The 22259-nt window shown below is 41.2% G+C and overlaps 1 protein-coding gene across 1 annotated transcript; it reads left to right on the top strand.

Annotated features, from left to right (window-relative positions):
* Positions 1 to 4490: 4490 nt before the first annotated feature.
* On the top strand, positions 4491 to 10319 carry LOC131702935 (zinc finger and SCAN domain-containing protein 29-like). The gene is made up of 2 exons (XM_059005680.1): positions 4491 to 6242; positions 10071 to 10319. Exons 1-2 carry the CDS (start codon positions 5234 to 5236, stop codon positions 10076 to 10078), a joined length of 1017 nt encoding a protein of 338 aa, XP_058861663.1. The 5' UTR covers positions 4491 to 5233; the 3' UTR covers positions 10079 to 10319.
* Positions 10320 to 22259: the final 11940 nt, after the last annotated feature.

The raw sequence follows: 22259 nt of genomic DNA, 5'->3' as shown, positions 1-22259 counted from the left end.
TACGCTAAGAAGGCCGATAGCTAGCGGTGTGTTTTTGTCACGTGAGATGTAACTATAGCGACAAGCAATTTTCAACAACTTACATGTGTGAGTTAAGTTTTTCAAGCCTCACTTACATCAAGAACAAACAAAGAGCGGCTGCGATCTGTGGAATAAGAACTCCGAGTGTCACTGTCAACGATTCCCCCAAGGATTAAACACCTCTGCCACAAAACAGGCACAGGTGTCACACAGATTTTTTTTTTTTTATTTTGCCTTTCATAACAGACTACACGCACAACACTTTTGTCAACCAATTGTTTTTAATTTCACTTCGATCTTCAATTACAGTTTGAGCGCATACGCGTATATTGTTGATAAACGTTTTTTTTCATTTAAATAATATGGATGGATGTTTACCGTGTTAAGGACAATGCTTTCAGTTTTGAGCATTCTGACATGGTTTTTTTCTTGGCTTTTATAATGCCTAATTAGCAACATAAATTGAAGAGGTTAAACTAGTTTTTATTTGAATTAATAGTTTGATTAATAATTTAAAATGAACACAACGCTATATTAGCTTAAATCAGTTGTTTGTTTTATACGTAGTTGTTTTATATATGTAGTGTTTTGTTCTCGATTTGAATAGGAGTGCTCATTGCAATGTTTAAGATTGACATTTGTTACATTTTAGTCCATGTCTTTAGTCAAATCAATTGTTTATCCTGAAACATGATGGTGCAATTGCAACAGACAATCTGAAGTTTAAACCTGAGATCTAAATCCAGTTTAAACCTCAATCACCAATCTGATTATTATTATTATTATTTATTTCTTAGCAGACGCCCTTATCCAGGGCGACTTACAATCGCAAGCAAATACAAATACATTCAAGTGTTACAATATAAGTCATACAATAAGAACAAGAAATACAATAATTCAATAATAAGTGTGACAAATCACAATTCAATAATACAGCAGATAATAGTGAAAGTTACATCAGGATATGATTAAATAGTGATAGTTACATCAGGATATGATTAAGTACAAAATACTACAGATTAAACACTTGGCAGATTACAATATTCTGAGGTACAGGATTAAATGCAGTAAAATAGGGGGCAGATAAGAGCAAAATAAAGCATATTTAAATGAAGGGTGATAGTGTCCCAGGATACAACAGAGGAGTTCTACAGGTGCTGTTTGAAGAGGTGAGTCTTAAGGAGGCGCCGGAATGTGGTCAGGGACTGGGCAGTCCTGACATCTGTAGGAAGGTCGTTCCACCACTGCGGAGCAAGGGTGGAGAAGGAGCGGGCTCGGCAGGCAGGGGAGCGTAGCGGAGGTAGAGCCAGTCTTCTAGTCTTCTTCTGATTCAGATGGTCCGTTGCAATTGCACCAATAAGTTTATAATGGTATTTTTTATTATTTTTGTCAGTTATGATTTGCCCATTGGGCATGCAGTGCCCATAGTGCACTGATTGCCTGTATACAATTAGTAATATAAAAGGCAATACTATCTGTGATTAAACTACAGTTTTAAGATTATATAATGTGGTGTGCCTCAGAATAATTTCAAGTGCCCAGGTGTGCCTTCCCTAAGAAAAAGGTTGAAAACCACTGGATTAGGGAGTGGTTAACATGTAGAAAACAGAAAGTACTGATTAGAGGAGAAACCTCAAAATGGAGCGAGGTAACCAGTGGTGTACCACAGGGATCAGTATTAGGTCCTCTGCTATTCCTAATCTACATTAATGACTTAGATTCTGATATAGTAAGCAAATTTGTTAAATTTGGAGACTACACAAGAATAGGAGGAATGGCAAACACTGTTGCAGCAGCAAAGGTCATTCAAAATGATCTAGACAGCATTCAGAACTGGGCAGACACATGGCAAATTACATTTAATAGAGAAAAGTGTAAGGTACTGCACGCAGGCAATACAAATGTGCATTATAAATATCATATGGGAGATACTGAAATTGAAGAAGGAATCTATGAAAAAGACCTAGGAGTTTATGTTGACTCAGAAATGTCTTCATCTAGACAATGTGGGGAAGCTATAAAAAAGGCCAATAAGATGCTTGAATATATAGTGAAAAGTGTTGAATTTAAATCAAGGGAAGTAATGTTAAAACTGTACAATGCATTAGTAAGACCTCATCTAGAATATTGTGTTCAGTTCTGGTCACCTCAAAAAGGATATTGCTGCTCTAGAAAGAGTGCAAAGAAGAGCGACCAGAATTATTCTGGGTTTAAAAGGCATGCGATATGCAGACAGGCTTAAAGAACTGAATCTATTCAGTCTTGAACAAAGAAGACTACGCGGTGATCTGATTCAAGCATTCAAAATTCTAAAAGGTATTGACAATGTCGATCCAGGGGACTTTTTTGACCTGAAAAAATAAACAAGGACCAGGTGTCCCAAATGGAGATTAGATAAAGGGGCATTCAAAACAGAAAATAGGAGGCACTTTTTTACATAGAGAATTGTGAGGGTCTGGAACCAATTCCCCAGTAATGTTGTTGAGGCTGACACCCTGGGATCCTTCAAGAAGATGCTTGATGAGATTCTGGGATCAATAAGCTACTAACAACCAAACAAACAAGATGGGCCGAATGGAGTCCTCTCGTTTGTAAACATTCTTATGTTCTTATATGTAGTAAGTTGATCCAAGCTCTGTTACCCGTGTGTTATTTTTTTTATTTGCGGTTTATCATTGTCGCCATTTTCTATGTTGTATCTTGCCATCTCCCTCGTGGTGTCTAGGAGGAGGTGTCTAATTAAGCACGCTATACACATGTTCAGGTGAACTTGAATATTTATTAATGAACTTGCCCTGTTACTATAATCGTCTACTTTCTGTGGCTAGCTATCTAACTTAACCCTCAATTTGTCTAGTAAGGTAACATTAACAATGCCTGCTATATCACTTGCTCTCACATAACTCTAACAGTCCATCTTCCTCTCTTCACTCTGAATTAATACCTCAATACTAAAAAATAAAATCTTCTACTTACTGCAGCTGTTCTTCAGTTTGGTACCTCGTACACAAAAACTGTTTATAAATCATTGAAATCAAAAAATGCTGGTGTAGGGCCAGAAAGTTGTACATTGTAAGAATGTGGTACACGTGGTCAGAAAATGGTATGCTGTCAAAAAGCGGTACGTTTGTATTTCATGTCTTTTTTTTACCAGTTATTATTTTTATTTATTTTCCCCCAATTTGGAATGTCCAGTTATATTTGTTTCCCTTAACCGCAGCGAGTCCTCACACAGCACAGATGTTCTGAGGGCGTGTGCGCGTCTTCCGATCTCACAAGCCTAAAGTCAGAATTGCTTTTACACCGAGTAATCTAGAGCAGAGGTGGGTGAGCTACCGATCCCGGAGAACAGAGATCAGCCCTGCCTCTTATGCACTCTGAATGTGCTCGGTGTCTGGCCAGTAGGGTTCGCTGTTGCGTGATGAGGAGAAGCAATCCCTGCCGGTTTCCCATCCCCCACCCAGAAAGGGTCACAGCCTATGTGACGCTCCCCTCGGGGTCCCCAGCAAAGTTCGGCCTCTTTGCACAGCCTGCACACGAACTGGCGCCATCCAAGCTGTGTGATTTTTCATGTGCTTTAATGCATGTGCCAGTTTATGTACCAGTTCTTTGTTTTTTTTAATATATACACTGATAGATGTATAGCCTAAAGTGCAATGTGAAGCAAGAAAGTATTGAATAGGCTACTGATGTATGCTTGCTTTGAATATATACATTTCAGAACCATAAGTTGTTACAGACCCTAACAATGCGTTAAAACAATATGCAGATTTAAGGTGGTGGAATCGACACTATTTTCAAATTGTTACATGTGATTGTGTTCCCTTATCTAAACAGATGGATAGAATATATAGTAATTGTATTATTATAATGAGATGTATATGCATGCTGCCTGTGTGTACTGTATACCAAGGACTCAGCATTGGATATGTTATGTTGTCCAGATACAATAGTGTTTGTAGTATAACTATTCACTCTATATAGGAATGTTACCATGTAAAGGTAAGCAACATTAATATGTACAGTTGACCCGGGAGTACAGTGCCATTCGTTTTTCATCAGGGGAGTCTAGTGGGTATATTTCCTGACTCTCCTCACATGAGATTATGTCATAAACATGAATGAGGCGAGTCATAGAAATCTGACACCAAATCAAATTACCCTCCTTCTTGACCTTTTCAGGATCCTTCACTTTATGAAGCCTAATCAACATTATGAAAACACCTATACAGTATTTCCATTACACACACATTCATAATATACACCATAACGCCAAAGACAGTATCAATTGTGAGAATTATTGTAATTGTTCAAGAGTATAGTGCTAATATTGATGCATGAAATGCGTAACAAAAAAGGAAACATATACAGAATATTAAAATGTTTGCACAATTACAGTATACCGCACTGCATCCCTATGATAAAAAACAAACAAACAAACAACCCTGTGTGGACTCCTGTGACAGAAATACAATGAGTTCTGGTGATAAATCTTCCTCCCGACCTGTGAGGGCGCTAAAGAACGGGAGGAGAAGTATCTGGAAGGGCTGGCCTGACAGTTCGTTTCCGGGACCGGAAAGTGGGTCAGCCTGGAAGGAAGCGAGACTCTGTTGTAAGACCGTATTGATTTGACAGGTAAACAAGGGGCAGCTGCAAGTAATAAGGCAGCTGCAACCGTTTACCTAGATATCATGCGGGATTACATATAGGGGCCAGGGTAACGCTGTTCTTTTCCTTCGTTTGGGTTAAACGTTTGGAGAGAGAAGGATCGAGAGAGGAGCTCTCATCGTTAAAAGGAAATAATTACGTGTTGGGTTGTGTTGTGTTTGTCTGTGTAATTGTCTGTGTTTTTCACCACCAGACAGTTAAAGCACTACTCCGGAGCTGTCGCCAAGGGTCAGCACTATCCGGAGCACCACTGCACCCCGCACTATCTGTGTTTGCCCCAGCAATACTGCACTCACCCAGGACTGGTGACCGTCTGTTTGTTTTTGTTCAGGACTGTGCCTTGTTTATTGTTATCCCCGTGCGTTACACATCGTTGTGTATCGCCGGGGATTTAGTTGCTTTGCGGTCACCAGACCTGGAAAAAGAATAAAGCACTGTTTTCACTGGAATACCGTTGTCTGCCTGTCACTCCTGCACCGCATCACCGCTACACCTGTTCCCCTTACTTACCACTTTGCCACACGTGGTGTCAGACTACGGGATCATGGACCGCAACGCACTGGCGGAGCTGCTGCAGGCGCTGGAGAGCAGGCGCGACGCAGAGGAGAGAAGGAGGGAGGAGCGCTACACGGCGCTCATTGAACGGGTAGGGCTGGCCGTTGCTGCAGCGACGACCCCTACCACAACACCGCTGATGTCGCCCCCGAAGGCACGGGCAATGAAGATGTCGGCGGAGGATGACCCGGAGGCGTATTTGGTGGCGTTCGAGCGGCTGGCTACCGCGGCGGCTTGGCCGCGGGAGTTCTGGGCCAGCCAGTTGGGACCCTGCCTGATTGGGGAGGCTCAGGCAGCCTACCAAGCCATGAGCGACCATCACGCCACCGATTATGACCTGGTCAAGCAGGCTATCCTCCGCCGGCTGAACATCACCACGGAGACCCACCGGGCGCGATTTAGGGAGTACCGGAGAGCCCCGGAGACACGCCCCAGGGTGGTTGCAGAGCGGTTGTGCGACCACATGGTGCATTGGCTGACCCCCGGGAAGAAGACCGCCCAGCAGATGGGGGAAGCCATTGTGGTAGAGCAATTCTGCCATGTGGTCGGCGCCGAAACCCAGGCGTGGATACGGCGCCACAACCCCGACACCCTGGAGGAGGCGGTCAAACTGGCCGAAGACTTCGAGGACTCCCTGACCTCTGCCCGGATCGGGATCCTGTCGGCCCCTGCCCTTCGGAGCAGCCGACCTCTCCCTCCCTCTCCTCCAACACCACCACCACCACCACCCCCCACGTTCCAGGGACCCAGACCTCCCAGAGCACCGACCCCATTGGGCCCCCTTGCCTCCCCCCCATGGAGACCAAGGTTGGCCCCCAGCTGGGGTAGAGGTGCTGCCCCTGCCCCGTTGCCATACCAGCAGCGGGACAGATTTCTGACCTATGCCCCCTCTGTCCCTCCTATCTGTTTTAGGTGCCACCAGCCGGGACATCTGGCCAGGTCATGCCCCGCTGCCATGGAGTGTGACGTGGCCGCGTGCAATTGGGCACCTGAAACTGGTAAGCGTGGGGAATATGGTCGGGAGGGGCCTTGTTTGATTAATGTTGTGTTAGGGAATGTGAAAACCCACGCATTAGTGGACACAGGGTGTGAGCAAACCTTGATTAGGACAGCTCTCCTGGGCGGTGTGTCGTGGCGGCCACGAGGTCAGGTGGCCATCTCCTGTATCCATGGAGACACGGCGGCATACCCCACATTAAAAGTATATTTATCGGTAGGACCGATAAAACGTCACCTTGTAGTCGGGGTGGCGGAAAGGTTGCCACACCCAGTTATTCTGGGTCGAGACTGGCCAAAATTCAAAGAATTGATGCAAACAATGGCAGTCTCAGCCACACACGTAAACGTGGCAGAGAAAAAAAAAAAAGAGGAACGAATTGGTGATGTGTTTCCTTTTCACACTGAAATGTTTTCCCCTCTTTTCCGTCCTAGAAAAACAAATAAGGAGAGACGGACCGCGAAATGGGAGGGAGCATTTGTGAGACAAGGCTGGGGTCTGGTGGGAGAGTGCTGCAATGGTAACAAACGCCAGTCGAAGGGAGTGGGAACGCAGTGTGACCGAGAGAGCGAGGTTACTGGACCGACTAGAGCAGAGGTTATTCCAGCCCCTCTCAATGTACCGGACCCGTGGTACTCAAGCGCGGACCTAGTGTGGGGCCAACAAAACGACCCGTCACTGGTGCACGCTTGGGGGCAGGTCCGGTCCATTGAAGGTAAGGATGTTGACGGCGCTGGGGCGCTAGTATATCCACATTTCAGTATCAAGGGGCAATTACTATATAGGGTAAACCTAGCCGCGGGCACAGGACAGCCTGTAACACAATTGTTGGTTCCCCCGTCTTGTCGGACCGAGGTCATGAGGCTGGCGCATGATATCCCTTTTGCGGGGCACCTCGGAGCCGAGAAGACGAGGGAACGGATATTGGCTCGATTCTATTGGGTAGGTCTTCATACTGATGTGTCGAGATATGTAGCCACCTGCCCAGACTGCCAGCGAGTAGCGCCGGGTCGAGTGCGCCCCGCCCCTTTGGTCCCACTGCCGATTATTTCCACTCCTTTCGAGCGCATTGCAATGGACATAGTCGGCCCTTTGCTACCTTCTGACTCCGGGTATACGCACATTTTAGTAGTGGTGGATTATGCAACGCGATACCCGGAGGCAGTTCCATTGAGGTCCACTAGTGCCGCTGCAATAGCCACCGAGTTAGCACAGATTATGGCCAGAGTAGGGATCCCCAAGGAGATTTTGACCGATCACGGAACTAACTTTTTGTCCAATACGTTACAGCAGGTGTACAAAATATTAAAAATACGTCCCATCAGGACGTCCGTTTATCATCCACAATCGGACGGTCTGGTGGAACGTTTTAATCAGACCTTAAAGTCGATGCTGAGGCGATTTGTGACACAAGAGCAGAAACATTGGGCATCACTTCTCCCCTACCTCCTTTTTGCAGTGAGAGAAGTGCCGCAGAGTTCAACGGGGTTCTCCCCCTTTGAGCTCCTGTACGGCCGGCAGCCTCGCGGCATTCTCGACCTGCTGAGAGAGGGGTGGGAGGAGCACAAAGGCTCGTCTAAAAATGTAGTGAAGTATGTGCTCCTACTCCGAGATCGCCTGGATTTGGTCGGTCGTTTGGCCCAAGACAACCTCAGATCGGCTCAGCACCGACAAGAGCAGCATTATAACAAAAATGCACGGATTCGAACCTTTCGACCAGGGGACAAGGTAATGCTGCTACTTCCCTCATCAGAGTCAAAACTGTGTGCTAAATGGCAGGGGCCGTATGAGGTGATTCGGGCTATAGGGAAAGTAAATTATGAAATTAGACAGCCCGATCGCCGGAATGAACGTGAAATTTACCACATTAATTTGTTGAAGCCCTGGCAGGCAAGAGAGGTCTTATTTATAGCCCCAGGCAATATGGAGGATGATTTAGGTCCCTGTCCAGAGACCCCGAGCACAAGAGCGATTTCAATGGGGGAACAATTAGTTCCGGATCAGCAAAGAGAGCTGCGTAAGCTTATTGAGGAGTTCAGCGATGTTTTTTCTGATGTGCCCGGCAGGACGAACTTAGTTGAATATGACATTATCTCTCCCCCAGGTGTCACAGTGCGAGAGAGACCGTACCGGATCCCGGAAAGTCGACGAAGTGGCGTTCGCAAAGAGGTACGGGATATGCTCGAGCTTGGAGTGATTGAACCTTCCAGGAGCGAGTGGTGCAGTCCTATTGTAATAGTGGCTAAGAAGGACGGCACCAACCGCTTCTGCGTAGATTTCAGAAAGGTGAACGCTATTGCCAAGTTCGATGCGTATCCCATGCCTCGGGTCGACGAACTTTTAGACAGACTGGGAAAAGCGAGGTTTATTTCCACTCTGGACCTGACGAAGGGATACTGGCAAATCCCTCTAACCCGCAGCTCCAGAGAGAAAACCGCATTTTCAACACCAGAGGGGCTGTTCCACTTTAAAACCATGCCGTTTGGGCTACATGGTGCGCCCGCTGCCTTTCAGAGACTGATGGACCAGGTTTTACGCCCACATCATGAATATGCAGCAGCGTATATTGATGACGTGGTGATTTACAGCTCCACCTGGCGAGAGCATTTGGCTAGGGTTGCAGCCGTTCTTCAGTCTCTAAGGGCAGCCCGGCTGACAGCTAACTTGAGGAAATGTGCGTTTGCCAAGACAGAGACTCAATATTTGGGATTTGTAATGGGAAATGGAAGGGTGAAACCTGTGGTCACCAAAATCCAGGCTTTGGTTGATGCAGCGATCCCCAAAACCAAGACTCAGGTGAGGTCACTACTGGGCTTAGCCGGTTATTACCGCCGCTTCATCCCCGAGTACGCCACAGTGGTTAACCCGTTAGTCGACCTCACCAAAAAGAGTGCTCCAAATTTAATTAAATGGTCAGCTGAGTGTCAGGGGGCGTTTGATACGATTAAGCGTAAACTTTGCCAGGCCCCCACTCTTATTACCCCAGATTTCACCAAGAGATTCATCCTCCACACCGACGCCTCGGATGTAGGTTTGGGTGCAGTCTTGTCCCAAAAAGTAGCTGGAGTAGAACACCCGATATTGTACCTGAGCAAAAAAATGTTACCTCGGGAGCGTAACTACTCCGTAGTCGAAAAAGAGTGTTTGGCCATTAAATGGGCTACTCACTCTTTACGATACTACCTGCTGGGACACTCATTTGATCTTGTCACAGACCACGCCCCACTCCAGTGGTTAAGCACCATGAAGGACAGCAATGCCCGGATAACTCGGTGGTATCTGGCATTGCAGCCCTTCATGTACCATATGGTACACCGTGCGGGGAAAGACCACCAAAATGCAGATTATTTTTCCCGGGAGGGGGGAGCAATGGGAAAGGTAGATTTAGCCGAGTGTTCCTTCGGCTCCACTCTGAGCGGTGGGATATGTGACAGAAATACAATGAGTTCTGGTGATAAATCTTCCTCCCGACCTGTGAGGGCGCTAAAGAACGGGAGGAGAAGTATCTGGAAGGGCTGGCCTGACAGTTCGTTTCCGGGACCGGAAAGTGGGTCAGCCTGGAAGGAAGCGAGACTCTGTTGTAAGACCGTATTGATTTGACAGGTAAACAAGGGGCAGCTGCAAGTAATAAGGCAGCTGCAACCGTTTACCTAGATATCATGCAGGATTACATATAGGGGCCAGGGTAACGCTGTTCTTTTCCTTCGTTTGGGTTAAACGTTTGGAGAGAGAAGGATCGAGAGAGGAGCTCTCATCGTTAAAAGGAAATAATTACGTGTTGGGTTGTGTTGTGTTTGTCTGTGTAATTGTCTGTGTTTTTCACCACCAGACAGTTAAAGCACTACTCCGGAGCTGTCGCCAAGGGTCAGCACTATCCGGAGCACCACTGCACCCCGCACTATCTGTGTTTGCCCCAGCAATACTGCACTCACCCAGGACTGGTGACCGTCTGTTTGTTTTTGTTCAGGACTGTGCCTTGTTTATTGTTATCCCCGTGCGTTACACATCGTTGTGTATCGCCGGGGATTTAGTTGCTTTGCGGTCACCAGACCTGGAAAAAGAATAAAGCACTGTTTTCACTGGAATACCATTGTCTGCCTGTCACTCCTGCACCGCATCACCGCTACACCTGTTCCCCTTACTTACCACTTTGCCACAACTCCACTTGGAGAATTGCTGGGAGCTACGTTACTACCTCTGTTTGCAAGAAACAGGCTTAGGGAGTCTCCTCATCAGAATAAAAACAGCATGCCACGAATAGATAAAAGATCATTACTATTATTTTAAATTTCAAATAAATACAAAACAGTCATATTTTCGGCAGATCTTTAGTTTGTTTTGTTTTTCCCTGGATCAGAGCATAAACTGCTGTTATTTTTCAGTATACGTAAAATAAATAAACAATACAAATAAACATCTTTGTTGATACCATTCAAGACATGCAATGGGTAGAACTGTCAAGAAAAATGTCAGTCAAGGCATTTATTAACTAGCTAACACAAGGCTGTAAGCGATCGGCAAAAACAAACAAAAATACTGCTCAGAGTTATAGTTGTGATCTTAGTATAGCCCCGTATCTTAAAGCTTATTGCACTTCAAATACACATCTCTTCTGATAATAATTTAAACAGTTCTATTGACACCTTTTAAAATTAGATCTCTAGCCATACCAACCCAATTTGTTGCTAATCTATTAACGTCACAAATTCGCTACATTACGTTACATTCGGCACACTGATTTGGAACAGTGATTAATTTGAAAGATAACACTAGAGGTCCTTTAGCAGAGATTAATGCCCTCGTATTTACCAATCAGATAAAGGAAATCTCTGATCCTTTTTCTAATGTTAATTAGAGAATGTACTGAGTTTTAGAGTCCATGCACCTGCAGCACCACAATGTCCAATGCTGGTGTGAACCACAATGGTTCCATAACAAACAGAATAATAAATAAAGGCATGTTAAAACTAAGGTAGTAGTTTGACTGGTGCAGAACAATGTGGACTATTGGGTGAAACAAAGACTCATTGAGGAATTATTATTTGTTTATTTAGCAGACGCCTTTATCCAAGGCGACTTACAGAGACTTGGGTGTGTGAACTATGCATCAGCTGCAGAGTCACTTACAATTACGTCTCACCCGAAAGACGGAGCACAAGGAGGTTAAGTGACTTGCTCAGTGATCCTGGCTGAGCCGGGATTTGAACCGGGGACCTTCTGGTTACAAGCCCTTTTCTTCAAGGAAATAACAAGGAAAGGGTTGTTGGAGTAAGTGCTCTAGAAAAGAATGACATAACAAGGAAAGGGGGGTTGGAGTAAGTGCTCTAGAAAAACAGGGTTCTTTAGACTTGTGTGTTGGAAGAATGAAATAAGGACTGCAGCCTGTCTCGTGGGAATATAGGTCAATATTGCTTTACTCTGCATCTTGCATGCTGCCAGTAAAGTTTATTCAACTTAAATCTAGTTATATTTGAGCAAATACTTTGGGTCAGTCCACAATGTGCCTTATGTGAGGCGGTTAACATATCTGACTTGCAACATGTAGATTTAGTATTTGTGTGCCATAAATTTGAACTAATCTCACTATGTGTGTTTATTCTTTAAAAGAGTATTATTATTATTATTATTTATTTCTTAGCAGACGCCCTTATCCAGGGCGACTTACAATTGTTACAAGATATCACATTATTTTTACATACAATTACCCATTTATACAGTTGGGTTTTTACTGGAGCAATCTAGGTAAAGTACCTTGCTCAAGGGTACAGCAGCAGTGTCCCCTACCAGGGATTGAACCCACGACCCTCCGGTCAAGAGTCCAGAGCCCTAACCACTACTCCACAACCAATATTGTATATTTCCATATAACCATTACCTGATTTGTTTTGCTTGTTTTGAATGTGTGCAGAAGCTGTCAATCAATCAATCAATCACAGTATACAGTGACACACAATTATGTGCTACGTATGGTTGGTTTTTCATTTTTTATTTTGTGTCCAGCCTTTGCGGGCTCTATCGTTTTCTTGGTGCTGGTTTGTACATTATGATTACCTTTATGGGAATACTAAAAACAAAAAGAACATTGAAGGCACTACCGAAACGCTTGTCTGCTGAACAAGTTTCTACCTTTTGGATGATATCGCCTTGATCCTTTCCCAAAGTGAGAGAGACAAACACTGCAATACCTTATTATTTCACACACACCTACACACCACTTTCTCTTAATTACTCCGTTCTAAACACTGAAGGGATATTCAGAGTGTATATTAATTATGTGTGTAGAGGCACTTATTGGCACACTCATTGCCAGGGCAGAACCAATGGCAGTTCTGTATACAGCTATGGACAAAGGTTTAGGGTCACCTAGAATTTTAGGATTGAGACATAATTAAAAAAATAAAATAAAATACATGGACATCATTTAGGTCTTTTATTTAACATTGTGTAATCAAAGAAACTACAAAATGATCTTGCAAAAGTACCAGAAGCCACGATAGTAGTACAGTATTTCATGTTAGATTTAGAAAATGTTACGTTTTTCAATTTATATCATTTTTTTTGTTATGGAATATGGAAAACTACAACGCGGTATGTAGTTCAATGTTAACATAACATTATTCAGCAGGTTTCATTCGACTTTATGAAGCAGAATTAGTTTATTGTATAGGGTGATGTAAAATCTTTGGCCATAGCTGTAGGTGTGTATGGTGATTACACATCTTATTGACACTATATGGGTGGGGTGGACAGACCTACTGGGCCCCCTTTTCCAGCATAGACTAATATTGTATATTTGCATATAACCATTACCTGATTTGTTTTGCTTGTTTTGAATGTGTGCAGAGGCTGTCAATCAATCAATCACTCATTCAAAGCCATCCAGCCTATAAAATGAGGAAAGGTCAGCTTTCTGTCCTTGTTCTCCTTTCCAAAGAATGTCTCTTCTTTTTTACTACCATGTCTAGGCCTTGCCACTGTCGCGTCTCTGAGGGCGATATCCTGCCGGGACAGGAGGGGGACCCCTGGGCCAAACTTAAAAGTCTAATCGCATGACGCATTCCTAGCCACAGCCATGTCTCTTGAATATAGAGTAAGATTTCCTGAATCTTTCAGGAAGAGAGAGAGAGTGCTAGCTAAAGCACAGAGCTGAATCACACATTTAATACAAAAGCCAGACCAGCCCGTTTCTACCAGAGGCTTTGACTAGAGATCTCAGCAAGAGCAGGATGTTATACTAAAAGATGATTGCCATGTAACATAATGGGATGTGCTTTAAGCACAGCAGATTCCAGGGGAAAGCTTTCTCAACATGCTTCTGTGCTTTCTCAACATGCTTCTGTGCTTTCTCAACATGCTTCTGTGCTTTCACCTGCTAGCAAAGGTGTGCTCTGCCGTCACATTGACAGGTTTGAGTTTTATATGCCTGATTTGTTGCCATACTGGGGTATTAGAGATATGATTCTGTGCTCAACATTCATGTCCTTTCTGGAGATGTACTTTGCTGAGGAAGAAAGGCTCAGGGTTTTTACAGGCTAACAGGAACAGAATATAAATGTGACAACTCTTTAGTGAAACGTAATTGGTTTAGCATTTACTAGCTGAATTCTGTTAGATGCTGTTCCAATATAAAAGTGAATGGAAACACTGTGATGCATGGCTATTTCTCAATTATTACTGCCTCAGATTAAGACAAGCACCTTGTAAATGGGTGATTTGTTTAGTCTTAGTTTAGTCAACAGGGAGATGCAGATTTGTATACATAGTGACGTACATGTCATAAGAATCCATTTGCATTATAACATAATCAGTCAAGTGAGCGTTACCTTTGACACAATATGTGCTTTATTAGTAGTGAGCATTAGTAAAATATTGATCAAAACCAAAACTAGACTTTAACCCCCAAGATGATGAGGGTTAACGTGATTGTAGCTGATAAAACAATCACATCGATCTTCACGGTTTTGCACTTCTATTAGCTACAGAGATCTGAAATGTGCAATTTAAACATGTTACAGGAAGCATGCTTTTAAAACATGATATCTGGTACATTAGGTTAAAGATTAAAGAAAGTGTCCACGTCTTGCTCTCAGGAAAATAGTTCAAACCAATCTCTGATTGTACCAACACATGAATGTGCTGCTGAATAAAACACATTTTGGCTGCCTATTTTTTGTATGAAAATAGTTATTTTTGTGTTCAATCAATTTGTTGGGAACAAAAACATAAAAAATGGAATTCAAGCAATTGGAAATTCCATGGCAGCAGCCAACAGTTTCCACTAAGTGCCTCTCCAGAATGCAATCAGCAATCAGACTGCCTACACGATAGCACAAAAACACAACAGGCAAGCTGCTAAAATAGGAACATGACAGCCATTTACCCACCAATATGAACAAGTGCAATAAAGAGCCCACCACAGATACAGACATGACAACCAGCATCAAATAATGACAACTATGGACAAGTGCAATAAAGATCTAACCACAGATACAGACATGACAACCAGCATCAAATAATGACAACTATGAACAAGTGCAATAAAGATCTAACCACAGATACAGAAATGACAACCAGCATCAAATAATGACAACTATGAACAAGTGCAATAAAGATCTAACCACAGATACAGACATGACAACCAGCATCAAATAATGACAACTATGAACAAGTGCAATAAAGATCTAACCACAGACACAGACATGACAACCAGCGTCAAATAACGACAACTATGAACAAGTGCAATAAAGATCTAACCACAGATACAGAAATGACAACCAGCATCAAATAATGACAACTATGAACAAGTGCAATAAAGATCTAACCACAGACACAGACATGACAACCAGCATCAAATAATGACAATTATGAACAAGTGCAATAAAGATCTAACCACAGATACAGACATGACAACCAGCATCAAATAATGACAACTATGAACAAGTGCAATAAAGATCTAACCACAGATACAGACATGACAACCAGCATCAAATAATGACAATTATGAACAAGTGCAATAAAGATCTAACCACAGATACAGACATGACAACCAGCATCAAATAATGACAACTATGAACAAGTGCAATAAAGAGCCCACCACAGATACAGACATGACAACCAGCGTCAAATAATGACAACTATGAACAAGTGCAATAAAGATCTAACCACAGACACAGACATGACAACCAGCATCAAATAATGACAACTATGAACAAGTGCAATAAAGATCTAACCACAGACACAGACATGACAACAAGCATCAAATAATGACAACTATGAACAGGTGCAATAAAGAGCCCACCACAGATACAGACATGACAACAAGCATCAAATAATGACAACTATGAACAAGTGCAATAAAGAGCCCACCACAGATACAGACATGACAACCAGCGTCAAATAATGACAACTATGAACAAGTGCAATAAAGATCTAACCACAGATACAGAAATGACAACCAGCATCAAATAATGACAACTATGAACAAGTGCAATAAAGATCTAACCACAGATACAGACATGACAACCAGCATCAAATAATGACAACTATGAACAAGTGCAATAAAGAGCCCACCACAGATACAGACATGACAACCAGCGTCAAATAATGACAACTATGAACAAGTGCAATAAAGATCTAACCACAGATACAGAAATGACAACCAGCATCAAATAATGACAACTATGAACAAGTGCAATAAAGATCTAACCACAGATACAGACATGACAACAAGCATCAAATAATGACAACTATGAACAAGTGCAATAAAGATCTAACCACAGATACAGACATGACAACCAGCATCAAATAATGACAATTATGAACAAGTGCAATAAAGATCTAACCACAGATACAGAAATGACAACCAGCATCAAATAATGACAACTATGAACAAGTGCAATAAAGAGCTAACCACAGACACAGACATGACAACCAGCATCAAATAATGACAACTATGAACAAGTGCAATAAAGAGCTAACCACAGATACAGACATGACAACCAGCATCAAATAATGACAATTATGAACAAGTGCAATAAAGATCTAACCACAGATACAGACATGACAACCAGCATCAAATAATGACAACTATGAACAAGTGCAATAAAGATCTAACCACAGATACAGAAATGACAACCAGCATCAAATAATGACAACTATGAACAAGTGCAATAAAGATCTAAACATGATACAGACATGACAACCAGCATCAAATAATGACAACTATGAACAAGTGCAATAAAGATCTAACCACAGACACAGACATGACAACCAGCATCAAATAATGACAACTATGAACAAGTGCAATAAAGATCTAACCACAGACACAGACATGACAACCAGCGTCAAATAACGACAACTATGAACAAGTGCAATAAAGATCTAACCACAGATACAGACATGACAACCAGCATCAAATAATGACAACTATGAACAAGTGCAATAAAGATCTAACCACAGACACAGACATGACAACCAGCATCAAATAATGACAACTATGAACAAGTGCAATAAAGAGCCCACCACAGATACAGACATGACAACCAGCGTCAAATAATGACAACTATGAACAAGTGCAATAAAGATCTAACCACAGATACAGAAATGACAACCAGCATCAAATAACGACAACTATGAACAAGTGCAATAAAGATCTAACCACAGACATGACAACCAGCATCAAATAATGACAATTATGAACAAGTGCAATAAAGATCTAACCACAGATACAGACATGACAACCAGCATCAAATAACGACAACTATGAACAAGTGCAATAAAGATCTAACCACAGATACAGAAATGACAACCAGCGTCAAATAACGACAACTATGAACAAGTGCAATAAAGATCTAACCACAGATACAGAAATGACAACCAGCATCAAATAACGACAACTATGAACAAGTGCAATAAAGATCTAACCACAGACATGACAACCAGCATCAAATAATGACAAATATGAACAAGTGCAATAAAGATCTAACCACAGACACAGACATGACAACCAGCATCAAATAATGACAACTATGAACAAGTGCAATAAAGATCTAACCACAGATACAGAAATGACAACCAGCATCAAATAACGACAACTATGAACAAGTGCAATAAAGATCTAACCACAGACATGACAACCAGCATCAAATAATGACAAATATGAACAAGTGCAATAAAGATCTAACCACAGACACAGACATGACAACCAGCATCAAATAATGACAAATATGAACAAGTGCAATAAAGATCTAACCACAGATACAGACATGACAACCAGCATCAAATAATGACAACTATGAACAAGTGCAATAAAGAGCTAACCACAGATACATACATGACAACCAGCATCAAATAATTACAACTATGAACAAGTGCAATAAAGATCTAACCACAGATACATACATGACAACCAGCATCAAATAATTACAACTATGAACAAGTGCAATAAAGATCTAAACATGATACAGACATGACAACCAGCGTCAAATAATGACAATTATGAACAAGTGCAATAAAGATCTAACCACAGATACAGAAATGACAACCAGCATCAAATAATGACAACTATGAACAAGTGCAATAAAGATCTAACCACAGATACAGACATGACAACAAGCATCAAATAATGACAACTATGAACAAGTGCAATAAAGATCTAACCACAGATACAGACATGACAACCAGCATCAAATAATGACAACTATGAACAAGTGCAATAAAGATCTAAACATGATACAGACATGACAACCAGCGTCAAATAACGACAACTATGAACAAGTGCAATAAAGATCTAACCACAGATACAGACATGACAACCAGCATCAAATAATGACAACTATGAACAAGTGCAATAAAGAGCCCACCACAGATACAAACATGACAACCAGCATCAAATAATGACAACTATGAACAAGTGCAATAAAGATCTAACCACAGATACAGAAATGACAACCAGCGTCAAATAACGACAACTATGAACAAGTGCAATAAAGATCTAAACATGATACAGACATGACAACCAGCATCAAATAACGACAACTATGAACAAGTGCAATAAAGACCTAACCACAGATACAGACATGACAACCAGCATCAAATAATGACAACTATGAACAAGTGCAATAAAGATCTAACCACAGACACAGACATGACAACCAGCGTCAAATAATGACAACTATGAACAAGTGCAATAAAGATCTAACCACAGATACAGACATGACAACCAGCATCAAATAATGACAACTATGAACAAGTGCAATAAAGAGCCCACCACAGATACAAACATGACAACCAGCATCAAATAATGACAACTATGAACAAGTGCAATAAAGATCTAACCACAGATACAGACATGACAACAAGCATCAAATAATGACAACTATGAACAAGTGCAATAAAGATCTAACCACAGACACAGACATGACAACAAGCATCAAATAATGACAATTATGAACAAGTGCAATAAAGATCTAACCACAGATACAGACATGACAACAAGCATCAAATAATGACAACTATGAACAAGTGCAATAAAGATCTAACCACAGACACAGACATGACAACCAGCGTCAAATAATGACAACTATGAACAAGTGCAATAAAGATCTAACCACAGATACAGACATGACAACCAGCGTCAAATAATGACAACTATGAACAAGTGCAATAAAGATCTAACCACAGATACAGACATGACAACCAGCATCAAATAATGACAACTATGAACAAGTGCAATAAAGAGCCCACCACAGATACAAACATGACAACCAGCATCAAATAATGACAACTATGAACAAGTGCAATAAAGATCTAACCACAGATACAGACATGACAACAAGCATCAAATAATGACAACTATGAACAAGTGCAATAAAGATCTAACCACAGACACAGACATGACAACAAGCATCAAATAATGACAATTATGAACAAGTGCAATAAAGATCTAACCACAGATACAGACATGACAACAAGCATCAAATAATGACAACTATGAACAAGTGCAATAAAGATCTAACCACAGACACAGAAATGACAACCAGCATCAAATAATGACAACTATGAACAAGTGCAATAAAGATCTAACCACAGATACAGACATGACAACAAGCATCAAATAATGACAACTATGAACAAGTGCAATAAAGATCTAACCACAGATACAGACATGACAACCAGCATCAAATAATGACAACTATGAACAAGTGCAATAAAGATCTAACCACAGACACAGACATGACAACAAGCATCAAATAATGACAACTATGAACAAGTGCAATAAAGATCTAACCACAGATACAGACATGACAACCAGCATCAAATAATGACAACTATGAACAAGTGCAATAAAGATCTAACCACAGATACAGACATGACAACCAGCATCAAATAATGACAATTATGAACAAGTGCAATAAAGATCTAAACATGATACAGACATGACAACCAGCGTCAAATAACGACAACTATGAACAAGTGCAATAAAGATCTAAACATGATACAGACATGACAACCAGCGTCAAATAATGACAACTATGAACAAGTGCAATAAAGATCTAAACATGATACAGACATGACAACCAGCATCAAATAATGACAACTATGAACAAGTGCAATAAAGATCTAACCACAGATACAGACATGACAACAAGCATCAAATAATGACAACTATGAACAAGTGCAATAAAGATCTAACCACAGACACAGACATGACAACAAGCATCAAATAATGACAACTATGAACAAGTGCAATAAAGATCTAACCACAGATACAGACATGACAACCAGCGTCAAATAATGACAACTATGAACAAGTGCAATAAAGATCTAAACATGATACAGACATGACAACCAGCGTCAAATAATGACAACTATGAACAAGTGCAATAAAGATCTAAACATGATACAGACATGACAACCAGCATCAAATAATGACAACTATGAACAAGTGCAATAAAGATCTAACCACAGATACAGACATGACAACCAGCGTCAAAATAAAGTAAAACGGTAAGTTTGTTTATATTATTAATTGATGGCACTGGTGAGTGTGTAACTTCCTTAGAATTTGAAAGTGTATCTTTCGGAAAACTAGGATCCCTGGTGATGAGAGTGGCAAATAGCTATATTATTCAGTCAGTTCTTAAAATATGCAGATGTAGCTTGAACCTCAAACCGCAGTGTCTCGATGATAATGTAAATAACACCAAGCTCCAGACAATGAGTTTCCAGTGATCAGGGATCCCATCCCAGTTTTCATCCCATTGACTTCTATACTGACTAGTGACTACACCATAGGCGTAATTTACAAGATAGACACAGGGGGCATGTTCCCCTCACTTTTCAATGATGGGGAAATGTCCCCCTCACATTGCAGGAGTACTAACACTTTTATTTCACAATAATGTATTGGTATAATCACTAGTCAGAATAGAAAACTGGGATTGGATCCGGGATCACTGGAGTCGGATCATGAGAAGGTGTTTTACTACGAGGATCTGGATCAAGCTCCACTGATCCGTAATGCTGATCCGATCCTGGAGCTGCACACACCTTAACTAGGGAAACTGACCAATGAGAAGTGAACATAGGTGGCACGTAGTTTAAAGACCCCGGCTGACACATTGGTATACAGCCTGAATTCACAGTAATGTTGAGAAAGGGGCATAGATAGAGCAGGGTGCACTATGCTGCTGTATCCAACACACTGGAAAATGGTTTAAGTTTGTAAAACAGCAAAACTACCTTTGTGCAAATAAATATAGACATCAATAAAATCAAATACAATACCAAGAGCTTTTTACACCATTATTATACCAAATTAATCACAATATATTACTGATTCTAAATTATTTTGTGTGTTTATCGTGCAGACGATTGAATCTCTATTTATCAGTGTTCCAAAAACTCACTCTAGTAAATAAACAATTAGCAGAATAAACATGATTGTATTCATCACAGTAAAGCTGAGTTCTTATCTGTAAACAGGAACACGTTTCAAGTTTGAAACTCATTGTCTGGAGCTTGGTGTTATTTACATTATCGAGGTTCAAGCTACATCTGCATCTTTTAAGTGGATGGAAGCTGAAAATACTTTTTAAAAACACCCTTTTCTTTTATCAATACACTACTAGTATCATTGTGTTAGCAAAACTGTATTTATCTTAAGTATTTAACGGGGGGAAACCTCAACGTTTCTAGAACTATATTTCAAGGGCAATTCTCATCCCTCTCATTAAATCTGCATTATGTCAGTTAAGCCACTGGATTATACCAATAAATTATCGTGAAGTAAAAGTTTTAGTACCCCTGCAATGTCAGGGGGACATTTCCCCATCATTGAAAAAAGTGCCATGTAAATTACACCAATGATCTGGGGTCACTCCTAGGCAGAGGTCGCGTTTATGCAGAATTCTGCATTATATACGCAGAACACTTTTATAAAAACACAAAAAAATAACAGCAGTGTGTTTCGAAAATGCAGATGTAAATGCCCACAGATCCTCTTTGCAGATATAGCTTGCAGAGCCTTAAAAGTCAGCAATAGGATTTTAAATTTGACTCTGAACTCCACTGGGAGCCAATGCAGCGTGGCAAAGACTGGAGTAGTAAGGTTATAATTAAAATTCTAGCTGCTGAATTTTGGACATATTGTAATTTTTTAAGAGAGTTTTTTGAGACACCAGCAAGCAAAACATTACAATAGTCTATACGAGAAAAAACAAAGGCATGAATCAGCTTTTCTGCATCTGCCTGAGTAAGACAGGAGTGAATATGAGTAATATTATGTAGATGGTAAAAAGAAACTAGTAATATTACGAATATGCTCGTCAAATATTCATATGTTCTAATGAAATACACTCGTTCGAGTGACTTTATTTTTTAATGTATGTATTTTTTATAAATGCAGAAATTACAATACAAACGAGGGACAAAGTGGGAAGGAACATGTGAACAAAGCAAGCTTAACTTCAAGCTTGCTTTGCAATATGCAGGCGTGTCTTATTAGTGTTTGCCTTCT

This window comes from Acipenser ruthenus, chromosome 31 (assembly GCF_902713425.1).
Source record: "Acipenser ruthenus chromosome 31, fAciRut3.2 maternal haplotype, whole genome shotgun sequence".
Classification (NCBI taxonomy): domain Eukaryota; kingdom Metazoa; phylum Chordata; class Actinopteri; order Acipenseriformes; family Acipenseridae; genus Acipenser; species Acipenser ruthenus.
This window is presented reverse-complemented; position numbering and strand designations above follow the sequence as displayed.